Here is a 19,136-nt window from a genome sequence, read left to right on the forward strand (position 1 = left end):
ATTTACTTTGGTCCCAACCCACATGCAGTAATATCGACTTATGGTTTATGTTTTGTGTAACATTCTCCACACTATCTTCCCTCTGTGTAATACACTCCACACACCCTCTGTGTAACACACTCCACACCTCCACATTGCATCCATGTAACACGCTTCAGCCCACTGTACACCCTTCATGTAAGATGCACCAGCCAACCGCACACCACACTCCATGCGTCCATGCTCCCTCCATGTAACACCTGTGGAGCCTGTTTCTCCTCCTTAGTGTAACATGCTCCATCCACATGTTCAAGTAACATGTTCCTGCCTTGACACATCTCTTTCTAACATGTTCCAACTTGCAATTTCCTCCATACAGCACGTTCCAGTCTGTGACACCCGCCCATACAACATGTTCCAATCCATGACACCCGCCCATACAACCCGTTCCAGTCCATGACACCCACCCATACAACACATTCCGATCCATGACACCCGCCCATACAACACGTTCCAATCCATGACACCCGCCCATACAACACGTTCCAGTCCGTGACACCCACCCATACAACATATTCTGATCCATGACACACGCCCATACAACATATTCTGATCCATGACACACGCCCATACAACACGTTCCAGTCCGTGACACCTGCCCACATGACACACTCCACCCTGTGATCCCCTCCACATGACACACCCCAGTCCGTGACTTTCTCCACACAACACACTCCAATCTGTGACTCTCCTCCACACGACACGCTGCCCTCTGTGACACGGTCTCTGTGTGACGTCGAGGCATTCCCCTCTGTGTAACATGCTCCAGCCTATGCGTTATTTCATGTGTGAACAATCTCTGTGTGAGCCTCAGTGAATGCATTGTAACCTGCTATCTCACCTCTGGTTTGAGATATCCATCTTGAGGTCAATCTCAGGTAAACCCTGTAACCCTGGGGAACTCCTGCTAGTCTGTACCTTGTCCCGGGTAGAAACCTCCAAACTGTGCTCTATCTCAAGAGAAGTTTTCCAACCTCTGCTCCATCCCAGTTAAAACTCTGCCAATCTGTGCATTTGCTGCAAGGTGAGTCAGCACAGGTCTTGCATTATTCAGTTCTAACACTCCACAGGAGCACACTTGGACAATCATTGACAGAGCATAAGTCATAGACATACAGCATGGAAACAGGCCCTTCGGCCCAACTGGTCCATGCTGACCAAGATGCCCATCCAAGCTAGTCCCATTTGCCAGCATTTGGCCCATAACCTTCTAGACCTTTCCAGTCTATGTACCTGTCCAACTGTCTTTTAGAAGTTGTTGTTGTACCTGCCTCAACCACTTCCTCTGGCAGCTCGTTCCACAAACACACCACCCTCTGTGTAAAAAAATAGTTGCCCCTCAAGCTCCTATTAAATCTTTGCCCTCTCACCTGAAACTTATAGAACATAGAACAGTACAGCACAGAACAGGCCCTTCGGCCCACAATGTTGTGCTGACATAGCCAATCCCTGCTACCTACAGAATGCCCATATCCCTCTATTTTCCTCTCATTCATGTGCCAGTCCAAGCCCCTCTTAAAAGACTCTGATGAATTTGCCTCCACCACCCTATCAGGCAATGCATTCCAGGCATCCACCACTCTCTGACTAAAAAATGTACCCCTCACATCTGTTCTGAACCTACCACCTCTCACTTTAAGTGCATGCCTTCTGGTATTGGATCACTCAATAATGGGAAAAATGACCTCTAGTTCTTTATTCCCCAACCCTGATAGTGTGTGTATTCACCTGATCGATGCCCCTCATGATTTTATACACCTCTATAAGATCACCACCCAGTCTCCTACGCTCCAAGGAAAAAAGTCCCAGCCTGTCCAACCTCTCCCTATAACTCAGTCCCTCGAGTCCTGGCAACACCTTTGTGAATCTTTTCAGATTTATCTATTATCAAGCAACATCAAGCAATTTAAGTATTGGAGGCTCCAATGCACAGGATTGCAAGAGGCTGCAGAGGGTTGTAGACTCAGCCAGCTCCATCACAGGCACAACCCTCCCCACCATCGAGGACTTCTTCAAGAGGCAGTAACTCAAGAAGGCGACATCCATCACTGAGGACCCTCACCATCTGGGACATGCCCCCTTCTCATTATTGCCATCAGGGAGGAGGTACAGGAACTTGAAGACCCACACTCAATGATTCAGGAACAGCTTCTTCCCCTCCGCCATCAGATTTCTTAATGGTCCATGAACACTACCTTGTTATTCCTTTTTTTTTGCACTGTTTATTTATTTTTGTAATTTATAGTAATGTTATACCTTTGTACTGTACTGCTGCCGCAAAACAACAAATTTCATGTCATCTAGGTCAGTGATAATAAATCTGATTCCGAATATTTGCTCAAACAACACTCTCAAGGGATTGTTGACCAGTGAACCCAAATGTGATGTTGGAAGTCTCGGATCCCAGTGACTAAAGAAGTGGGAGCTCTGACACCTCGAGGAATGGGTCCTTTCGCAGATCTTAGGGTTCAGCTGCTAAATGGACACCAAGGTCTCCAATACGGCAGGTGGGAAGCTACGGTCATCGCAAGCTGGCAGTGAGGTGGTCTCCGTTCCGTGAAAGGCAACCCCCACGTCTCAAACAGGCCAGCAGACATTTGTGAGTAAAGGGGTATTATCCCTGTTTGAAGCTCCCTGTGCACAATTGGAAAGACTGGGTTGTCACTTGGCTTAGCTTGGCTGCCTGCAGGGTAATTGGTCCTAAGTGCAGGAACCTGAGATTCCCTACTGGATCAAGTCCAAATACATTACGGAGACCTACCACACAATGTCACCCAGATTTCCACCACCCACCCGTCTCCTACTCCCACACAATCCGCACACCCACTACTCCTTCCTCCTCTCCCCAACCCCAAAATTTGGGGTTAATAAGAGAATTCAGTTCTTGACATAATATGACAAGGTTTAAACTGCTAATCCTAGGATTACACAAAAACTAAGTAGGCTAATGTTATTGTTACTGGCACTTAAGAAGTGAATTATTGCCTGCCTCTTGATAGCTGAGGCATTAGGTGTGGTGACGTTCGTTTTAAATTGGCCCAAGGATCTCTGAGGTGAGAGACTGAGACAGTAGGAGGTTGCTGGCCAGGATGAGAAAAGGATTGCTCAACTATTGACAAGCTTCCTCTTGTTAATTCAAGACAAAGAAGGCATCTGTTTTTCAACACTGTTCACTGGAAGCTGACCTGTTCCTAGTACAGAGTGTTTTTAATGCAAGACCCTACATGTTGCTTTTAAAGGCATGAAAAGTACTTTCTGGCTTCTCATCTCAGGCAGCCTCCTACCTATCCTTATCTCAGTCCGATCAATCTGCTGAGGCTGATCATTAGGCCTTCACTGAAATGTTCAAATCTCACTGTCTGGTGTAGGCAGCAGAATGTCCAGGTCAGTATTCCTGGTTTTATACATTTCCAGATCGGGGCTCGATAGGAACTGGCAAACATGCAATCGTACCTTCCAAACTGGATCAGGACAACCAGATTAGTTACTAGTGGAAAACTAATTTACCCATTAGTAAACTCTCAAACATGTCAGCACACCTGTACCAGGACACTCAGCATTCCCAACTGGATCAATACACCTGGATGGTACATTCCTAACTGGATTAGGACACTCAAATCAATACATTCCCAACTGGATAAGTACACTTGGATTCATCCATTCCCAGTTGGATCAGTACACCTGGATAGTGCATTCCCAACTGGATCAGTTCACGCAGTCTAATATATTTCCAAACAGATCAGTACACCTAGATTAGTACATTCCCAGCTAATCAGAAGGCCTGGATAAACAAATTCCCAACTAAATCTGTACACCTAGGTTAGCACATTCCCAAATAGATCAGGATGCACAGGGCAACACACACAGATAAGGACATTCCCAGTTGGATCAATGTGCCTGCATTACTATGTTCCCCAATCAGTACGGTTGAATTAGCATCTTACCAAGCATGTGGCTATACCAGAGCATTCCCCAACAGATCAGTACATTAGGATTGGGATACCCGGATTCATACATTCCCAAACAGGTCAGTACACCCTGACTATTGCAATCCCAATGGATCAACACACTCAGATTAGTACATTCCCAGCCAGATCAGTATTCCTGGTTTTATACATTTATACATTTCCAAGTACATCAATATACCTAGATAAGTAGCTTCCCAACTAGATTAGCACACTTCAGGTCAGTATTCCCAGATCGGTATATCCCATTAGATTAATGCATTTCCAAATCCGTTCACACATCCAGATCAGCACATTTCCAACAAAACCTGTACATCCAGATTCGTACATTCCTAACCAATCCAGAACAGCACATCCCCAAACAATTTATTACACTCAGTTTAGCTCATTTATAATCTAGTCACTACAGCCAGACATAAATCATGGATCAATACATCCAGGTTAGTACAGCTTCACACTTAAACCACTACTCCCCAGTCACAACACTCCCAGTCAAATCAATCAACGCCAATCTGCATTTGGTCAAATGCATCTGTAAATCCAGATTAGCTCTTTCCCAACCCGATCACACAGCTGCAATCTTTGCCCACTGACAACACATAGTCTGGAGAGGAATTGCAGGACTGGTTATTTGATGGAATGCTTTGAAGAAATCTCCAATGGCTTGTTAATTTAGATTTATTTAAACATATGTAAATACGTTTGTTTCAAGTGCTTTAGGACCTTTGAAGTTTTTGAGTTTATTTTTAAACTTATAAATTTTTCTTTTTTGATTTTTGTCTTGGAAACATGCAGTGTTATTTTTGACGGATTGAAAGGTTTGACAGCTGCAGCTGAGCCCGAGGATGTGGCTTAAACCAGTTGATTTTTCTCCTCGTCTGTGGGTGTGGCTCATTTCTGACCCTCCGTTTGAAGTGCCAGGCCTCCTACATAGAACACTCGCCACGGTTTCCTCAAGATCCCAGCTCCCCACTGGGCTGACTCTTCAACCTCCAGTCCAACAACCTTTCTTTCCCAATCCCAAAAGAACAGCGCGACACAGTGGCTTAGCCGGTAGAGCTGTTGTCTCTCAGTGTCAGGGGGACCCAGGTTCAATCCCGACCTCGGGTGCTGTCTGTGTGGGGTTTGCATGTTCTCCCTGTGATTGTGTGGGTTTCCCCTGGGTGCTCCGGTTTCCTCCCACGTCACAAAGGCGTGCAGGTTGGTAGGTTAATTGGCCACTGCAAATTGGACCTAATGTAAGGGTGAGTGGTAGAATTTGGGACGTATTGACGAGAATGTAGGAAGAATAAAATAGAGTTAATATAAAAGGGGTGCTTGATGGTCAAGTGTAGACTCTGTGGGAAGAAAGAACAGTTACTGTGCTGTGTCTCTCTGTAATTATGGCTGTCACTTTATTTCTTATGAGATGTCATTGAGCCGCTAGTGTTTAGATGAGTGGTGGAATCTGGGGGCGAGATGGTGAGAATGTGGGGAGAATAAAAAAAATGACATTAATTTAGGATTAGTATAAATGGGTTGTTGATGGTCAGCATGGACTCGATGGGCTGAAGGGCCTGTTCCACCTCTATACCTCTATGACCAGCCCTCAACAGCATTCTGCTAACATATTCTGATTTATACGAATTCCATTGCACTTACACCTTGAAGCCTCTCCGTTAGCTCTCGACGCCTGTTCCGGCACTTAGCTGCAGCCAGTTTGTTTCTCTCTCGCCGTATTCTCCTCTTCTCTTCTTCCTCTGGAGTTAGCTGTCAAACAATCGAGGAACACGCATTAGTGAAGGGAGCAGAGTTTCCTATGAAAATGTGGAACATCTTATCAGTGTCTCTTTTAATCTGGGATCACTGTGGACCACTGTGGAGAGTGCAGGTTATTCAGTAACGGGCTGAACAAGTCATGCGATTGTGACAATGGCAATGTAGATCCTCGCAGTGATAGAACACAAACGTCAGAACGAGATGGTGGACCAATGGCTCCTTGAGCCTGCTCTACCACTCCATAAGATCCAGGGTGCAGCTTGAGATTTTCTACTTTCTCTCAAAAATAAATGGCAGATGCTAGAAATCCGAAATGGAAACACTCAGCGGGTCAGGCAGCACCTGCGGTGAGAGAAACAGAGTTAACATGAACTCTGATTGCCTTTCCACAGACGCTGCCTGGCCTGCTGAGCATTTCCAGCATTTTTTTGTTTTTAACCACATATACTTTCATTCCCTCCACGTCCAAAAATCTTCGCTGTTGACTGAATATCCACAACACCCCGACTTAGAAGAGTACAAAGATTTCTAACCCACTGCCCAAAGATACTTCCCCTCACCTCCATCCTAAGCAGCTGACCCCTCACCCTTGAACTAACACCCCAGGTCCTGGTTCTCAAGCCAAGGAAACAGACTCTTTGGCAACTACCTTGTCAATCCCTCTCAGAATTTTCTCTGTCTCAGCCTCTCATTCTTCTGAACTCTAGTAGAGTCTCTTCTCAAGAGTCAAACCTCCCCATCTCAGAATTAATCTAGTGGCGAGACTCTGAGGTTTGGTGTCCTATACATTTCATTAGGTATGGGACACCAAACCTCATATCTTGAAGAAGCACCTTTGACCTGAAATGTTAACTCTCTTTCTCTTTCTATAGGTGCCGTCTGACCTGCTGAGTGTTTCCAGCATTTTCTTTACTTTGGTCGTGTGTAAAACCATTGGTTACAGTCTAAACCCAGGATCGCACAGTGGTCTCAGCAGACAACCAAAAGACCCCCAACAGAGATTAGGCCACAGGGTTTCAGGTGTACATCTGGAGTTTTATGCACTCATATTACATTTCCAAACACTTGGTTATCATTTACTCAGCTGTATGAACATTTGCGCAAACAGATGATGATCAGCCCAGAGCTCCGCAACCCTCACTTACAACCCTCTGCCCAAGGATCAGCTCAGAGAGGCAGGGAGAGGTAAGAGAAGGACAAGGGGAAGGAAGAGAGAAAAAAAACTGTAACAGGGACAAGTGTGACAACATTTTATCCACAGCAGAAGTCCACAAACAACATGAAAATGAGTCATAAAGTCATGGAGAGAGACAGCACGGACACAGGCCCTTTGGCCCACTGAGTCCGTGCCGACCATCAACCACCCATTTACACTAATCCTACACTAATCCCATTTTTTATTCTCCCCTCCTTCTCATCAACTCCCATGGATTCTACCACTTGCCTACTCATTAGGGGCAATTTACAGTCGCCAATTAACCTAACAATCCGTATGTCTTTGGGATGTGGGAGGAGACTGGAGCACTGGGAGAAACCCACACTGCCACAGGGAGAAAGCGCAGACTCCACACGGACAGCACCAGAGATCAGGATTGAACCCGGGTCACTGGCGCTGTGAGATAGCGGCTCTGCTACCTGTACCACGGTGCTGCCTAGTTTGCACTGTTTGAGGGAGGAATGTTTACCAGAGCACCAGGTTACTCTTTGGACTTCGAAGCACCAATGTCAGCCATAAAACTAGCCCACAGTATGGAAGTCCTCCTAGGCAGGACATGGCTTGAAATCACTTGTGGTTGGCATCTCTTGTGTTGGGGTGCTCCCTCAGTACCGCACTAGAATGTCCAATCAAACGTAGGACCTAAATCCTTGGAGTGAGAACACTACCCACTCATTTAAATTAATAGTTAAGTGAATCCATTCAGAGGGAAACAAAACTAGAGGTCAGTGAAAGAGGTACTCAGTCACCCCTGTCCGAAGCCCATTCAAGAACAGGCGTAATGTTAGCATTGATGATAGACAGTGGTTACAAAGAATTGAGCAGTTCTCTCCTGATCGTGGCTGACAATTACACATTGTGTCTTGTATACCCAGAATGTAGAGTGGATTTCACATGTATAGCCTGGGGATTTCACCATTTACACTTGGGAAATTGTATGTATGATGTCTGGAGTGTCGAACGGCTGAGAGGTGACCTTATAGAGGTTTATAAAATCAGAAGGGACATAGATAAGATAGATCGTCACAGTCTTTTTCCCAGGGTAGGGGAGTCTAAAACTAGAGGGCATAGGTTTAAGGTGAGATGGGTAAGATTTAAAGGTGACCTGAAAGGCAAGTTTTTCAACACTGAGCGTGGTGGGTATATGGAACGAGCTGCCAGAGGAGGTGGTAGAGGCGGGAACAATTATAATGTTTAAGAGACATTTACAATCCTGTAAAGTGATGCAGATATGAAGGAATTATTCCAACGTTCAATGCAGCTGTGCTACAAGAGCTCAAAATGATGGGGTTGGCTGGGTTTTTCCAATGGAGTTGATCCCTGTAACTGGACTATCCCAGGGAAATATCACTCCCACCTTTTTGACCATTTCTGCAGAAGGTGCCACCTCCAAGCTCAGCTTTCATCAGTGACACATCCACACATTGTTTTGCTTCCGTGCAGGGAATTTCATCCGCCTGTTCAGCAGTATCGGGGGTGGGATTCCCCAGGCCAATATCCACCTTGTCTTTCCAATAGGAATCAATGGAGAACGAGCAGTAACCTGGCTTGGGGGGGGGGGGGGGGGGGGGCAACACAGAGGCGCAGCTGGTAGAGCCGCTGCCTCATAGCTCCAGCGACCCAGGTTTAATCCCGACCTCGGGAGCCATCTGAATGGAATTTGTACGCTCTTGTAACTATATGGGTTTCCTCTGGGTGCTCCATTTTCTCCAAAATCCCAGTGATGTGCAGGTTGGTAGAATAACTGGCTGCTCTAAATTGTCCCTAGTGTGTGGGTGAGTGGAAGAATCTGTTGGGGGAGGAGAGAAGTTGATGGGGACGTGGATAGAATCTCTGTTGTAGAACCTGGGGAATAGAAGCACATAGTTCCCTGAATTTGGCGACACAGGTAGACAGGGTGGTGAAGAAGGCATGTGTCATGCTTGCCTTCATCGGACAGGGCACTGAGTACAAGAGTTGGGACGTCATGTTACAGCACTAAAGGACATTGGTGAGACTACACCTGAAATATTGTGTGCAGTTCTGGTCACCGTACCAATAGGAAGGTTGTGAATAAACTGGAGAGGGTACAGAGAAGATTCACAAGGATGTTGCCGGGACTGGAGGGCTTGAGTTATGAGGAGAGACTGGATAGGCTGGGACTGTTTCCCCTGGAGTGAAGGAGGCTGAGGTGTGAACATGTATATAAAATCATGAGAGACATAGATATGATGGATGGTCATAGTCTCTCATCCATGGTAGGGGAGTCTAAAACTAGAGGTGAGAGGGGAAAGATTTAAAGGGGACACGAGAGGCACATTTTTCATAGAGAGGATGATGGGTACGTGCAACGAGCTGCCAGAAGAAGTGGTAGATGTGGGTACATTACAACATTTTAAAAAGGATCTGGACAGGTTTTGAGGGATATGGGCCAAATGCAGGCAAATAGAAGTAGTTCAGGACGACACCTTGGTCGATGTGGAGAAGTTGGGCCAAAGAATCTGTTCTCGTGCTGTAGAACTCTATTCTCCCACCCCATAGCCCAGAGACACCACAGGGTTGCTCCAGCTACAGATATCTATGGCCACACATCTAAATCATCAGTGGAGCAATCAATGTTACAGCAGGGGCAGGCCATGGCGCTGACCACCAACCTCAGCAAGTTCAACATTAACCTCACGAACAGAGTTTAAACAGAGAAAAGCTGGACAAGGAGTCGGGAGACGAAGGAAGGCAATGAAATGATTTGGAACGACGAGTGTGAAAGGCCAGGCTCCCATTGTTGAATAAAGCCCCCAGGTCGGGGTGTGTCTGGGTGTTTGCGAATTCCAAACCCCATCCTCACCACCTTCACTTGACGCTCCCCCTGGAGCGATGTCCAGTGTAGGTCCCCAGACTGAATCGCGTTTCCAATTCTGCTCTCTGAGTGTGGTAGGGAGGGACAGTGGCGTAAGGTAAGTGGATCTGGTCTCAAATGGGGCGTCAGCTCAGGTTAAGCAATCAGTCTCGGCGTGTGCTTAGGCTTTGTTGAGAGTAAACAAGGAGAAATTGTTTCCATGGATGAAAGTCAGTGACTGGGGGCAGGTTTAAGCCAATGGGCAGATGAACCGGAAATGAGGGGCCTGGTTGGAGAGAATAGGAGGGACACATTTCCCTTAGATGGAGGGGTGGGGGGGCATACATTTAAAGTAATAGGTAAAAGAGGGGAGATGAGGAAAAATATTTTCCCCTTGAGGATGGTAGAGGTCTGAACCAGTGGTGAAGACAGAAACTCCCACTGTATTTAACATCAATTATGACCGCTGTCTGTAAGGAGTTTGTACGTTCTCCCCATGACTGCATAGGTTTCCTCCGGGTGCTCCGGTTTCCTCCCACATTCCAAAGATGTACGGGTTAGGAAGTTGTGGGCATGCTATGTTAGCACCGGAAGCATGGCGATACTTGCGGGCTGCCCCCAGAACAAACTACGCAAAAGACGAATTTCACTGTGTGTTTCAATGTACATGTGACTAATAAAGACCTTAATTTACTTTTAATCTACTTGAGGTGTTCCCAAAGACCCCTAACTTTTCAGGGGCTACGCACCAAGTGGTGGAAGGTGGGGTTAGGTTGGGTTGAATTATTTTTGCTCAGCATGGACACAATGGGCCGAATAGTCTCCTTCTACCTCGATTGTTTTCCGATTCTTCGATAAGAGAAAAAAATGTTTGCTGCAGGGGATTTATGCATTGAAGACTGGTGAATACAGATTCAATAATAATTTCTGAAGGGGTATTCCTTTAAATAACAGGTGGAAACTTTTATCATGCCTCGGGAGAGTGGGCTTTATTGGATGGCTCTCAATGAGCTAACAGAGGAAGGCTGGGCCGAATGGCCTCCTTCTGTGCAGTATCATTCTAAAATTTCTTGCAGTCAACCGGTTCAACAAGGACAGTAGAGTTAATAGGATGTAGAAGGAGTTGGTGGCAAATGCTCAGCGGAGTAACGGGAGAAAAGCGAGCAGGGAGAGAAAGGGAGGGGACCGGGATCGGTGAACGGAGGGTTGGGGGGGGTGTGGGGGGGGGGGGAAGCGAAAGCATGGGAGAGGAAAAGACAGTGAGCGTTGTCAGCACTTGTTGCTCATCTCTCATTGCCCCCATATGATTCAACCACATTGGCAGGAGGTGACTCATAGATAAATTAGAATAGGTAAAAGTGTCAGCCTTCATTTCCTGGGGCATAATAGACCAGGTGATAAGCCTGAGGTTTTGTGCTTACTGGCATTTTCTCTCCTCACACTGCAGATTTATTCCGTTATTTGAGCTTAAGTACAGGAGCTGCAATTTGAATTCGTGCCTGCAGTTAAGTGGTACAGATCTCTGACTATTGGTTCTCCACAATGCCACTCTTACCTCCAGGGAGAGAGGGAAGATGGTACAGAAAAGAAGAAAGTAACCTCAATAGAACAAGTAGAGACCAGATATTTTTTCTTCATCTTTATTCATTGGTTGATGAGATATGGGTGTCACTAACAATGCCAGCACTTATTGTCCATCCCTGATATCCCCTGCATCGAGGCAGCAGTTAAGGATCAATCACATTGCTGATGGGGAGAATGGAGGGGCTAACAAGTCAGGCCTGTAGGCTGCAGAGTGACCAGAGTGCTGACAACAGTGGAACGTGCAGGGGGGCAAGGAGACAGAAAAGTAACAGTGTTATTCCAGAGTATGTCTGGGTGCAGGTTAACTGTCGAACTCCACACGATGCTTCCAGCAAAGGAGGCCACTCGGCCCACGGTGATCACAAGGTCACAAGACAAAGGAGCAGAAGTACGCCAATCCCATCCAGCCCCAATTCCTGGCCTTTTCCCCATATCTTTTGATACTTTGACTAATTAGATACCTATCAATCTCCTCCTTAAACACCCCCAATGATCGGGCTTCCACAGCTGTATGTGGCAACAAGTTCCATAAATCCACGACCCTCTGGCTAAAGAAATTTCTCCTCATTTCTGTACCAGATCTACACAAAGAGCAATCCAGCTTGTCCCACTCCCCTCTCACCCTGGCCCTTTAAGATATTGATCCAGCTCTCCTTTGAACCTGCCCCTACCACCAACCCTGGCCGTGCGTTCCAGACTCTGAACACTCACTGTGTAAAAACGTTTCCTTCGCACTTTTGGTTCTTCTGCCAAATGCCGTCATTCTACACTGCCCCTCGCCCTTGACCCCTCCACCAAGAGGGGCAGTTTCTCTCGTTCTTCCCTGTCATGATTTTAAATCCTTTCCATCAGGTTCCCTTGTGATAGCCTTTGTTCCAAGGAAAACAACTCCAGCCTCTCTCATTTCAGTAAATCCCTTCCGCGCCCTCTCTGGATAATACCTTGTTTTGCCTGAGACAGGGTTTTGTAAAGATTCGTCATGACTCCCTTGCCTTTAGAGTCACATGTCACATTCACTTAGCACTGGAACAGGATCGTCAGCCAACACCAACTATACTGACCACTGAGTACTCAGAGGCACAGCTTAAAGAGGCCATGGACCAAGTGGCGGAAATTGGGATTAGGTGGGGTTATTCTTTTATTATCACTGTGGAAAATATGAGCTGATGGTCTCATTCTACAACCTGCTTCTTGTACTCTGTTCCTCTATAAAGTTGGAATCTTGTACACTTTTGTTAAACCACTTTCTCAACCTGCCCTGGCAGTTTCAACAAACTATGTCCCTAGACCTCTCTGTCGTTGTACCCCTTTCCTAATTATACTCTCCAGTTTATATTACCTCTTGGCATGAAGCCCCTTCAGCAGTTTTTTGATAGGCCAGTTCTAACAAAGGATGTTTGACCTGAAAGGTTAACTCTTGTTTCTCTTTCCACAGATGCTGCCTGGCCTGCTGAACACTTCTGGTATTTTCTGATTTTATTTCAGATTTCCAGCATCTGCAGTTTTTTTGGTTTTTGTTTCTCCAAAAAGCTTAATAAATTCATGCACTGAAGCTACAGCAGCTCACATCACTGAAATATCACTCAATATTGATTTGACAGATCGAGGCACTGGATGGGACAGTGGTGGGGGTGTAGATCACCGGCGGATGTGAAAGAGAAATGCTTGCTCCACCAGACCACAAAATGGGGCAGTCCCATCTTCTGGCTGGAGAAACTGATGGGACCAGACCTACCCTGCAGAAGCACGTCTGCTCTTGGTCGCTCCCAGGGCAGCACTGATGGTGGTCATTGGGAAGTCCCGAACACAGGCCATGGTGCCCTGCCGGATAGAGAAATGGCAACGGCAGTGGCAGATGGCACTGGAACATCTAAATAGGTAGAGGGTGGAGGGGTGGGGAAACAAACAGTTTTTTTTAAGAAAAGAGGGGAAAGAAAAGGAGATATTAAGAATATTGAACTATCCCAACAACTTAGATTAACCCACCCCTCCTGAAAATTAGAGTCCTTCAACATCTCCCAATGAACAAGATATTTTTGGACTGTAGTCACACAGCCAAGGTGGGCACAGCAAGTTCAAATTCCCATCCATTTTAGGATTAATATCCTGGGACACTGGACATAGCTTCCTTGCTGTTCTTCAAAGTAGTACCAAGGGAATTTTACAGAGGCCAGCTGGGGCCTTGGTTTAATGTCACGTCCTCTCGAGGCACCACCTCTGACAGGGCAGTGCTCTCTGGAGCATCAGCCTGGGTTTTGCGCTCTTAAAGTCTCTTGAGCTCGGAAGCAAGAGTGCAACCAGGTGATCCACAAGGCCATCAAGAGGAAGAAGAACAAGAACACGTGAACCATGGTCCATGCTTCACAGTTTAATGCAGGGGCCAGCTGGTACGACTTGCCCGCAGGTAACAATTATCCCTATTCCCACTGAATCAGGTTCATCCTCCTCAAATCTTGATTTGGTGCCCTCACACACATTGAGGATGTTCGGGATATCTTTCCTGTCAACACGGGCCTAACTTAAATCTAACCTCGTGAGGAATAAACCGGTTCACATCGGCCCATGTCTTTATATCCATCACTGAGATCAGATACAAGTGAATATTAAAAGTCCTGGATGGTCTGAAGGTGGAGAGGATGTCTCCAGTAGTAGCAGAGTCTAGGATCTGAGGGCACAGCCTCAGAATAAAGGGTTGTCTCTTTAGAACTGAGATGAGGAGGAATTTCTTCAGCCAGAGGGGTGGTGAATCTGTGGAATTCATTGCCACGGAGCGCTGTGGAGGCCAAGTCATTAGGTGCATTTAAGGCAGAGATTCCTGATTGGTAAGGGGGTTAAGGGTTACAGGGAGAAGGTGGGAAAATGGGGTTGAGAAAAAAAAATCAGCCATGATTGAATGGCGGAGCATACCCGACGGACCGAATGGCCTACTTCTGTTCCTATCTCTTATGGTCAATGGCGACACAATCAGGCATCGTTTTTATATTTGTCCATTCCCCTCCCCGGCCCTGCACCAATGAGGATAAAGTTACTTTTGTGTGTCCGCTGTGGGATGAGAGGGGCAGGTCCGACCTCGAGAAAATAGGAACGACGCCAGGCACCAATTCCTTCGAAGAGGAATGACTAATACAGTGGGTGGTGAAGACGAGAAAGGCACTCTTTCAGCAGTGTAACGGGTGCAAAAAGCTTCACATCTTGCAATCCAGCAGGAGGGGCAGCAGACAAACTACAGAAGTGAACTGCTTCCTTGCAGCACAACTAACAAATTTAGTTTTTATTTGAACCAGCCTCCTACTTTTCATTCCTTTTCCAGGACCGCAAAATCCATATCCTCCCTCAGTCTCTTCCTCCATCCCATAGCCTCTCAGTTCTCACAACCTACTCCCCGGTTCAGCTTCCCTCCACACACCTGTTTGACCTTGACACACCTGTGCCCTGTGTTCTACACTCCACCAGAGTTTTGCAATAACAAAGTAACTCATAGTCTTGTAATATCTAACAGTAAAACTTCCCTTAGAACATTCTAAAACATATTGCGAGGTCTTCTTATAAAACGATTTGTGCCTCAGGCAAATACAAGAAGATTGCTTTATCATTTATTGGTATCATTTACAAATTGACCCCCCCCCCCAAAAAAACATCTACCCACATTAATTAGAAACATTTTTCTATGAATGGTTTTTGCCAACAGGATGTACTTCAATAATAATTAGCTGGGAATGGTAAGGCAGTGGTTAAATTACTAGGCAGGTCATCTAGAAGTTTGATCCAGAATCAGAGAGTTTTCCATTTTCATTGTTCTATTCTCCCTAGGAGGCCATTTAGCCCTTCGAGTCTAGCCAGCTCGCAGCGCAATCCATTCCTGCAGTAACTTTTCCTGTAACCTCTCCACTCTCCCCAATCACCTGTACACCAGGGGCAATTTACAGCGGCGACTGACCCATATACTGGGCTGCGGAAATGAAACCAGAGCACCCGGGGGAGACGCACGCGGTCACGGGGAAAACGTGCAATCTCCACACAGGCAGCGCCCGAGGTCGGGTCAGGAGGCAGATTGCTCGCTGGAGCTGTGAGGCAGTGGCTGTGCTAGCTGCGCCACTCTGCCACCCACCAAATGGTCAGCGATTCCAGCCTCACATGTATCTCACAGTTCCAGCATTCAATACAATTTTCCCTTCTTCTGTTAGCTTCGTGGTTTACTCATCTACCATTCACACCTCCTCCAAACTGACAGCTTATTATTCACTAAATGTCTGCACCGGCCTCCCATTGCCGCTTTAGTATTTGATCTCCACCGCCTTCCAGCCTGTGACAGACCTTTGCATTTGCTCTCTCCCCTCTGCCCCCCCATCCTCCTAATCTGCAGCTGCAAACTTGTTTGAACCAACTTTTCCCACTGGTCTCCAGTTGCCTCTCCATGGAGGCTTGCCCAACATACTCCAATTTTATTTCACATTTCGAGCATCTGCAGAGTTTCAGAAGATACATTCTAATCCCATCATGGAAGTTGGTCAAAATTAGTTAATTGCACATCCCAGAATTAGGGTTATTGGCAATGGTTATCAAGAACCTACAAGATTGTCATTAAAAATCCATCTGGTTCGCTACAGGGAAGGATATCTACAACCCAGTGTAGCCTACATGTGTACAGTCAAAAAACTGTAAACACTGGAAATCTGAAATTAAAACAGAAAAATGTTGGAAACACTCAGCAGGTCAGGCAGCATCTGTGGTGGGAGAGAGAGGGGAGAGGGGAGAGGGAGAGATAACATTTCAGGTTGAAGATCCTTTGTCAGAACTGAAAAATTGAGAAAACAAGTTAGTTTTTAGAGAGAGGGGGGGAAGGAATGGATAGGACAAAGGGGATATCTGTGATAGACTGACGCCTCAGTTGCCATGGTGTTCCGGTGTTTACGGTGTCACTTGATTAATAGATGGGGCAGAGAGAGAGAGGAAAAGAAACAAAGAAAGGGATATGTTAAAGCTGTGAAATGCAGGTCGAAGCTGTTGCTGAAATCAAAAGGAAAATGCTGGAAATACCCAGCAGATCAGGTAGTGTGCATGGAGAGAGTTAATATTACAGATTGGCAATCTTGCAGCAGAACCAGCCAGATCCAATGCAAACAGGAAAAGGGAGTTATCTGATGTTTTTGAATTTGATATGGAGCTGTGAGAGTTGGAACATGCCCCAGACAGATGCTGCCCCTTCAGCTTACTTTGGGCTTCAGTGAAGAGTGCAAGAGAGGATAGACAGATAGGTCAGGGTGTTGAGTGGGATGGGGAGTTAACAATGATTCGTGACTGCCTTCTGAAATGGCCCAGCAAGCCACTCAGACAATGGGAGTACCTTCTCCCCAAGGGTTGCAACAGTCCAGGAAGGAAGCTCATCACTAACTCCTCAGGAATGGGCAGCAAGTGCTGACCTTGCTGATCACAGCCAACAGTGAAGAAATACTTAAGTAAATGCTGCAAATCACTCTTGGTGGTTGGGGCAAGGCGAAAGGGTACAACAGATTTACAAGTTCTTTTTCTATCTATGGAGTAACTGATTAACATCAGTAAAGTCCCTCATTAGTTACATATATCCCTGTCAAGTATCAAGATGTTCAATATTCAATCTGGCAGACTATCACACATCTCCTCAATGAACTGCCCAATACATTGTGCTTTGAGCAGGTTTAGAGTGCATACCTGCACTTATTACATACTTGCCCAGGCATAGACACATAGATACTTTTACTCCTGTAATTCCTCAGTTTCTCAGTCTCCTCATTCCTATTTATTCCACTCCAGAAACTTAAAAAAACTTTCTGGAAAATTATCACTGCTTTCCTTAGACTTTCAGCCCAAACACAGTATCTACAAATCGCTCCATTGGTCAGAGTTATACGAGTTACCCCTCTGCTACAGATAGATAAGGCCATGCTGTTATAATAGGGAAGCTGTACTTTCCTGCTACAATATACATGCTGTCAAGCTTTAACACATTCATGGTTTGATATTCACTGATACATAGGATATGCTAGCAAGACAGTACACACACACACACACACACACACACAAAATCTCCTTAATGTACTCATATTGTCAGTCACCAGCATTCAGAGGTATTCACTATTCCTTCCAGTATGTGCAAGCTGTCATATTTTGCCCTACAATATACAAGATATACCATGTACGCTATCTCTCATAACAGGTACAATATTGGCAATATTCTCTACCATACATACATAATGTCTTATTTAGTAAACTGTACATTTATTCTATAGTTATATAATGGTTAAACTATCCTTACATAAACAATCTTGTATCTACCTACATAGTCTACATTTCCAGTTCAAAATCCTTATTTCTGATTTTTTGCACAGTTTTACTTTAACGTTTCCTCTGATAAATTTTAGAGTTAACATTTTCTACTCCACGCCACTGTATGATGAGGCATAGTATTTTTTTTCATAGAGTGGAAAGGAGGCCATTTGGCCCATCAGGTCTATGCTGGCTCACAGAGCAAGCCCATCAATCCCTCAGTTATTTCCTACGGTATGATTGGCCAACAACAGTTTAGAAGCTTGCTCTGGGGAGCACATTCTACAGGTATCCCCTTTGGATCTTGGGGCTGGGTGGGGACCTTCTCTGGAGTGAAGCTGTTAAAAAAGCTTCCCATCAAACAATTTTTAAAAAAATGAAGAATTGGCCCACAGAGGTTAAGGCAGAGAATGACCACGGGAAGCAAAAAAGGATGTTAAGAGTAAGATAAGTTTTCTTCCAAATAAAGGATTAGCGGCACCAGGAATATATCCCCCTTAAGTGGCTGTTGAGGCCAAAATTATTACAGTTTTCAAACAGAATTAACTAAAGCAAAATATAAAACCATATGGTGGAAAGAGAAAGAAGTGGGATTAAAGTAAAAACATTGGCAGTGGGAATAAAATCATGGAACAGTTACAGGAAAGGGCCACTTAACCCCTTGTGTCCTTGTTGAGCAATGAATTCCCATTCCACTGCTCCTTCTCCCCACAAACACTGCACATTAGTTTGCTCAGTTCCAATTCCTTACTGACTCTGTTGATAAAGGCAGCGAGCTCCAAATCCGAAGTAGTCACTGTATAAAAATTTGAGGTATTCTTCACACTTACCCTTGCCTGCCACCTTGTGCCCCCGATTCTCCCCTCCCAACTTTGGTCCCTGAACCATTGCTGATGGGAACAGCTTCCCTCTATTCACCTGATCTAAAGCAATCGTGCCCACCTCCATCAGACCTGCACTCCACCTCCCTCCCAGACAACCCCAGTGTCTCCCGTCTGACACCTTCCTCTCAGACAACCCCAGCCTCTCCTGTCTGACACCTCCCTCCCAGACAACCCCAGCATCTCCCGTCTGACACCTCCCACCCAGACAACCCCAGCTTCTCCAACTGAAAACATCACAGGTACATCTTCTCTGCACAGGTTCTGGGACCTTCTTGTCTTCCCTAAAGATCGCTGGCCAGAATGAGATGCAGAGCTCCAGCTGAAGCCCACCCCAGTGTTCCAACGTATTCAACATAGTTTTTGTGCTTGAAGCCTCTACTTTGGTATATTGGGACTCTGTTTGCTTTAATAACTTTTCTCTTAACACTTCTGGGCACTTTCAAAGATTGAGGAATTTCAAGGGCACAGATATGATGCCCAGAGGAGTTTTCTGTGAGTCCAATGTTCTGCTGGCCTTTAGTCTGTAAGTGCAACTCCTCGGCACACCCTGGGCTCCCACTCCCCCCTGTGTT

At 45.8% G+C, this 19,136-nt stretch overlaps 1 protein-coding gene across 6 annotated transcripts in view; it reads right to left on the bottom strand.

Annotated features, from left to right (window-relative positions):
* The window catches only part of fosl2 (FOS like 2, AP-1 transcription factor subunit), a 50,177-nt gene that overhangs the window by 21,294 nt on the left and 9,747 nt on the right, over positions 1-19,136 (bottom strand). For 5 of the 6 annotated variants that reach the window (XR_007957059.1, XM_052025327.1, XM_052025328.1 and 2 more), the window contains 2 exons: positions 13,113-13,247; positions 5,646-5,753 (listed from right to left, as the gene is read on the bottom strand). Coding sequence is in view for 5 of the 6 variants with exons in the window: in XM_052025327.1 (XP_051881287.1) it covers positions 5,646-5,753; positions 13,113-13,247 (243 nt within the window). In the remaining variant the exon portion in view is untranslated. The remainder of the gene's footprint in view (positions 1-5,645; positions 5,754-13,112; positions 13,248-19,136) is intronic. The other variant, XM_052025332.1, reaches the window with a different exon arrangement.

The sequence above is a fragment of the Pristis pectinata genome, chromosome 10 (genome assembly GCF_009764475.1).
Source record: "Pristis pectinata isolate sPriPec2 chromosome 10, sPriPec2.1.pri, whole genome shotgun sequence".
NCBI classification, from domain to species: Eukaryota; Metazoa; Chordata; class Chondrichthyes; order Rhinopristiformes; family Pristidae; genus Pristis; species Pristis pectinata.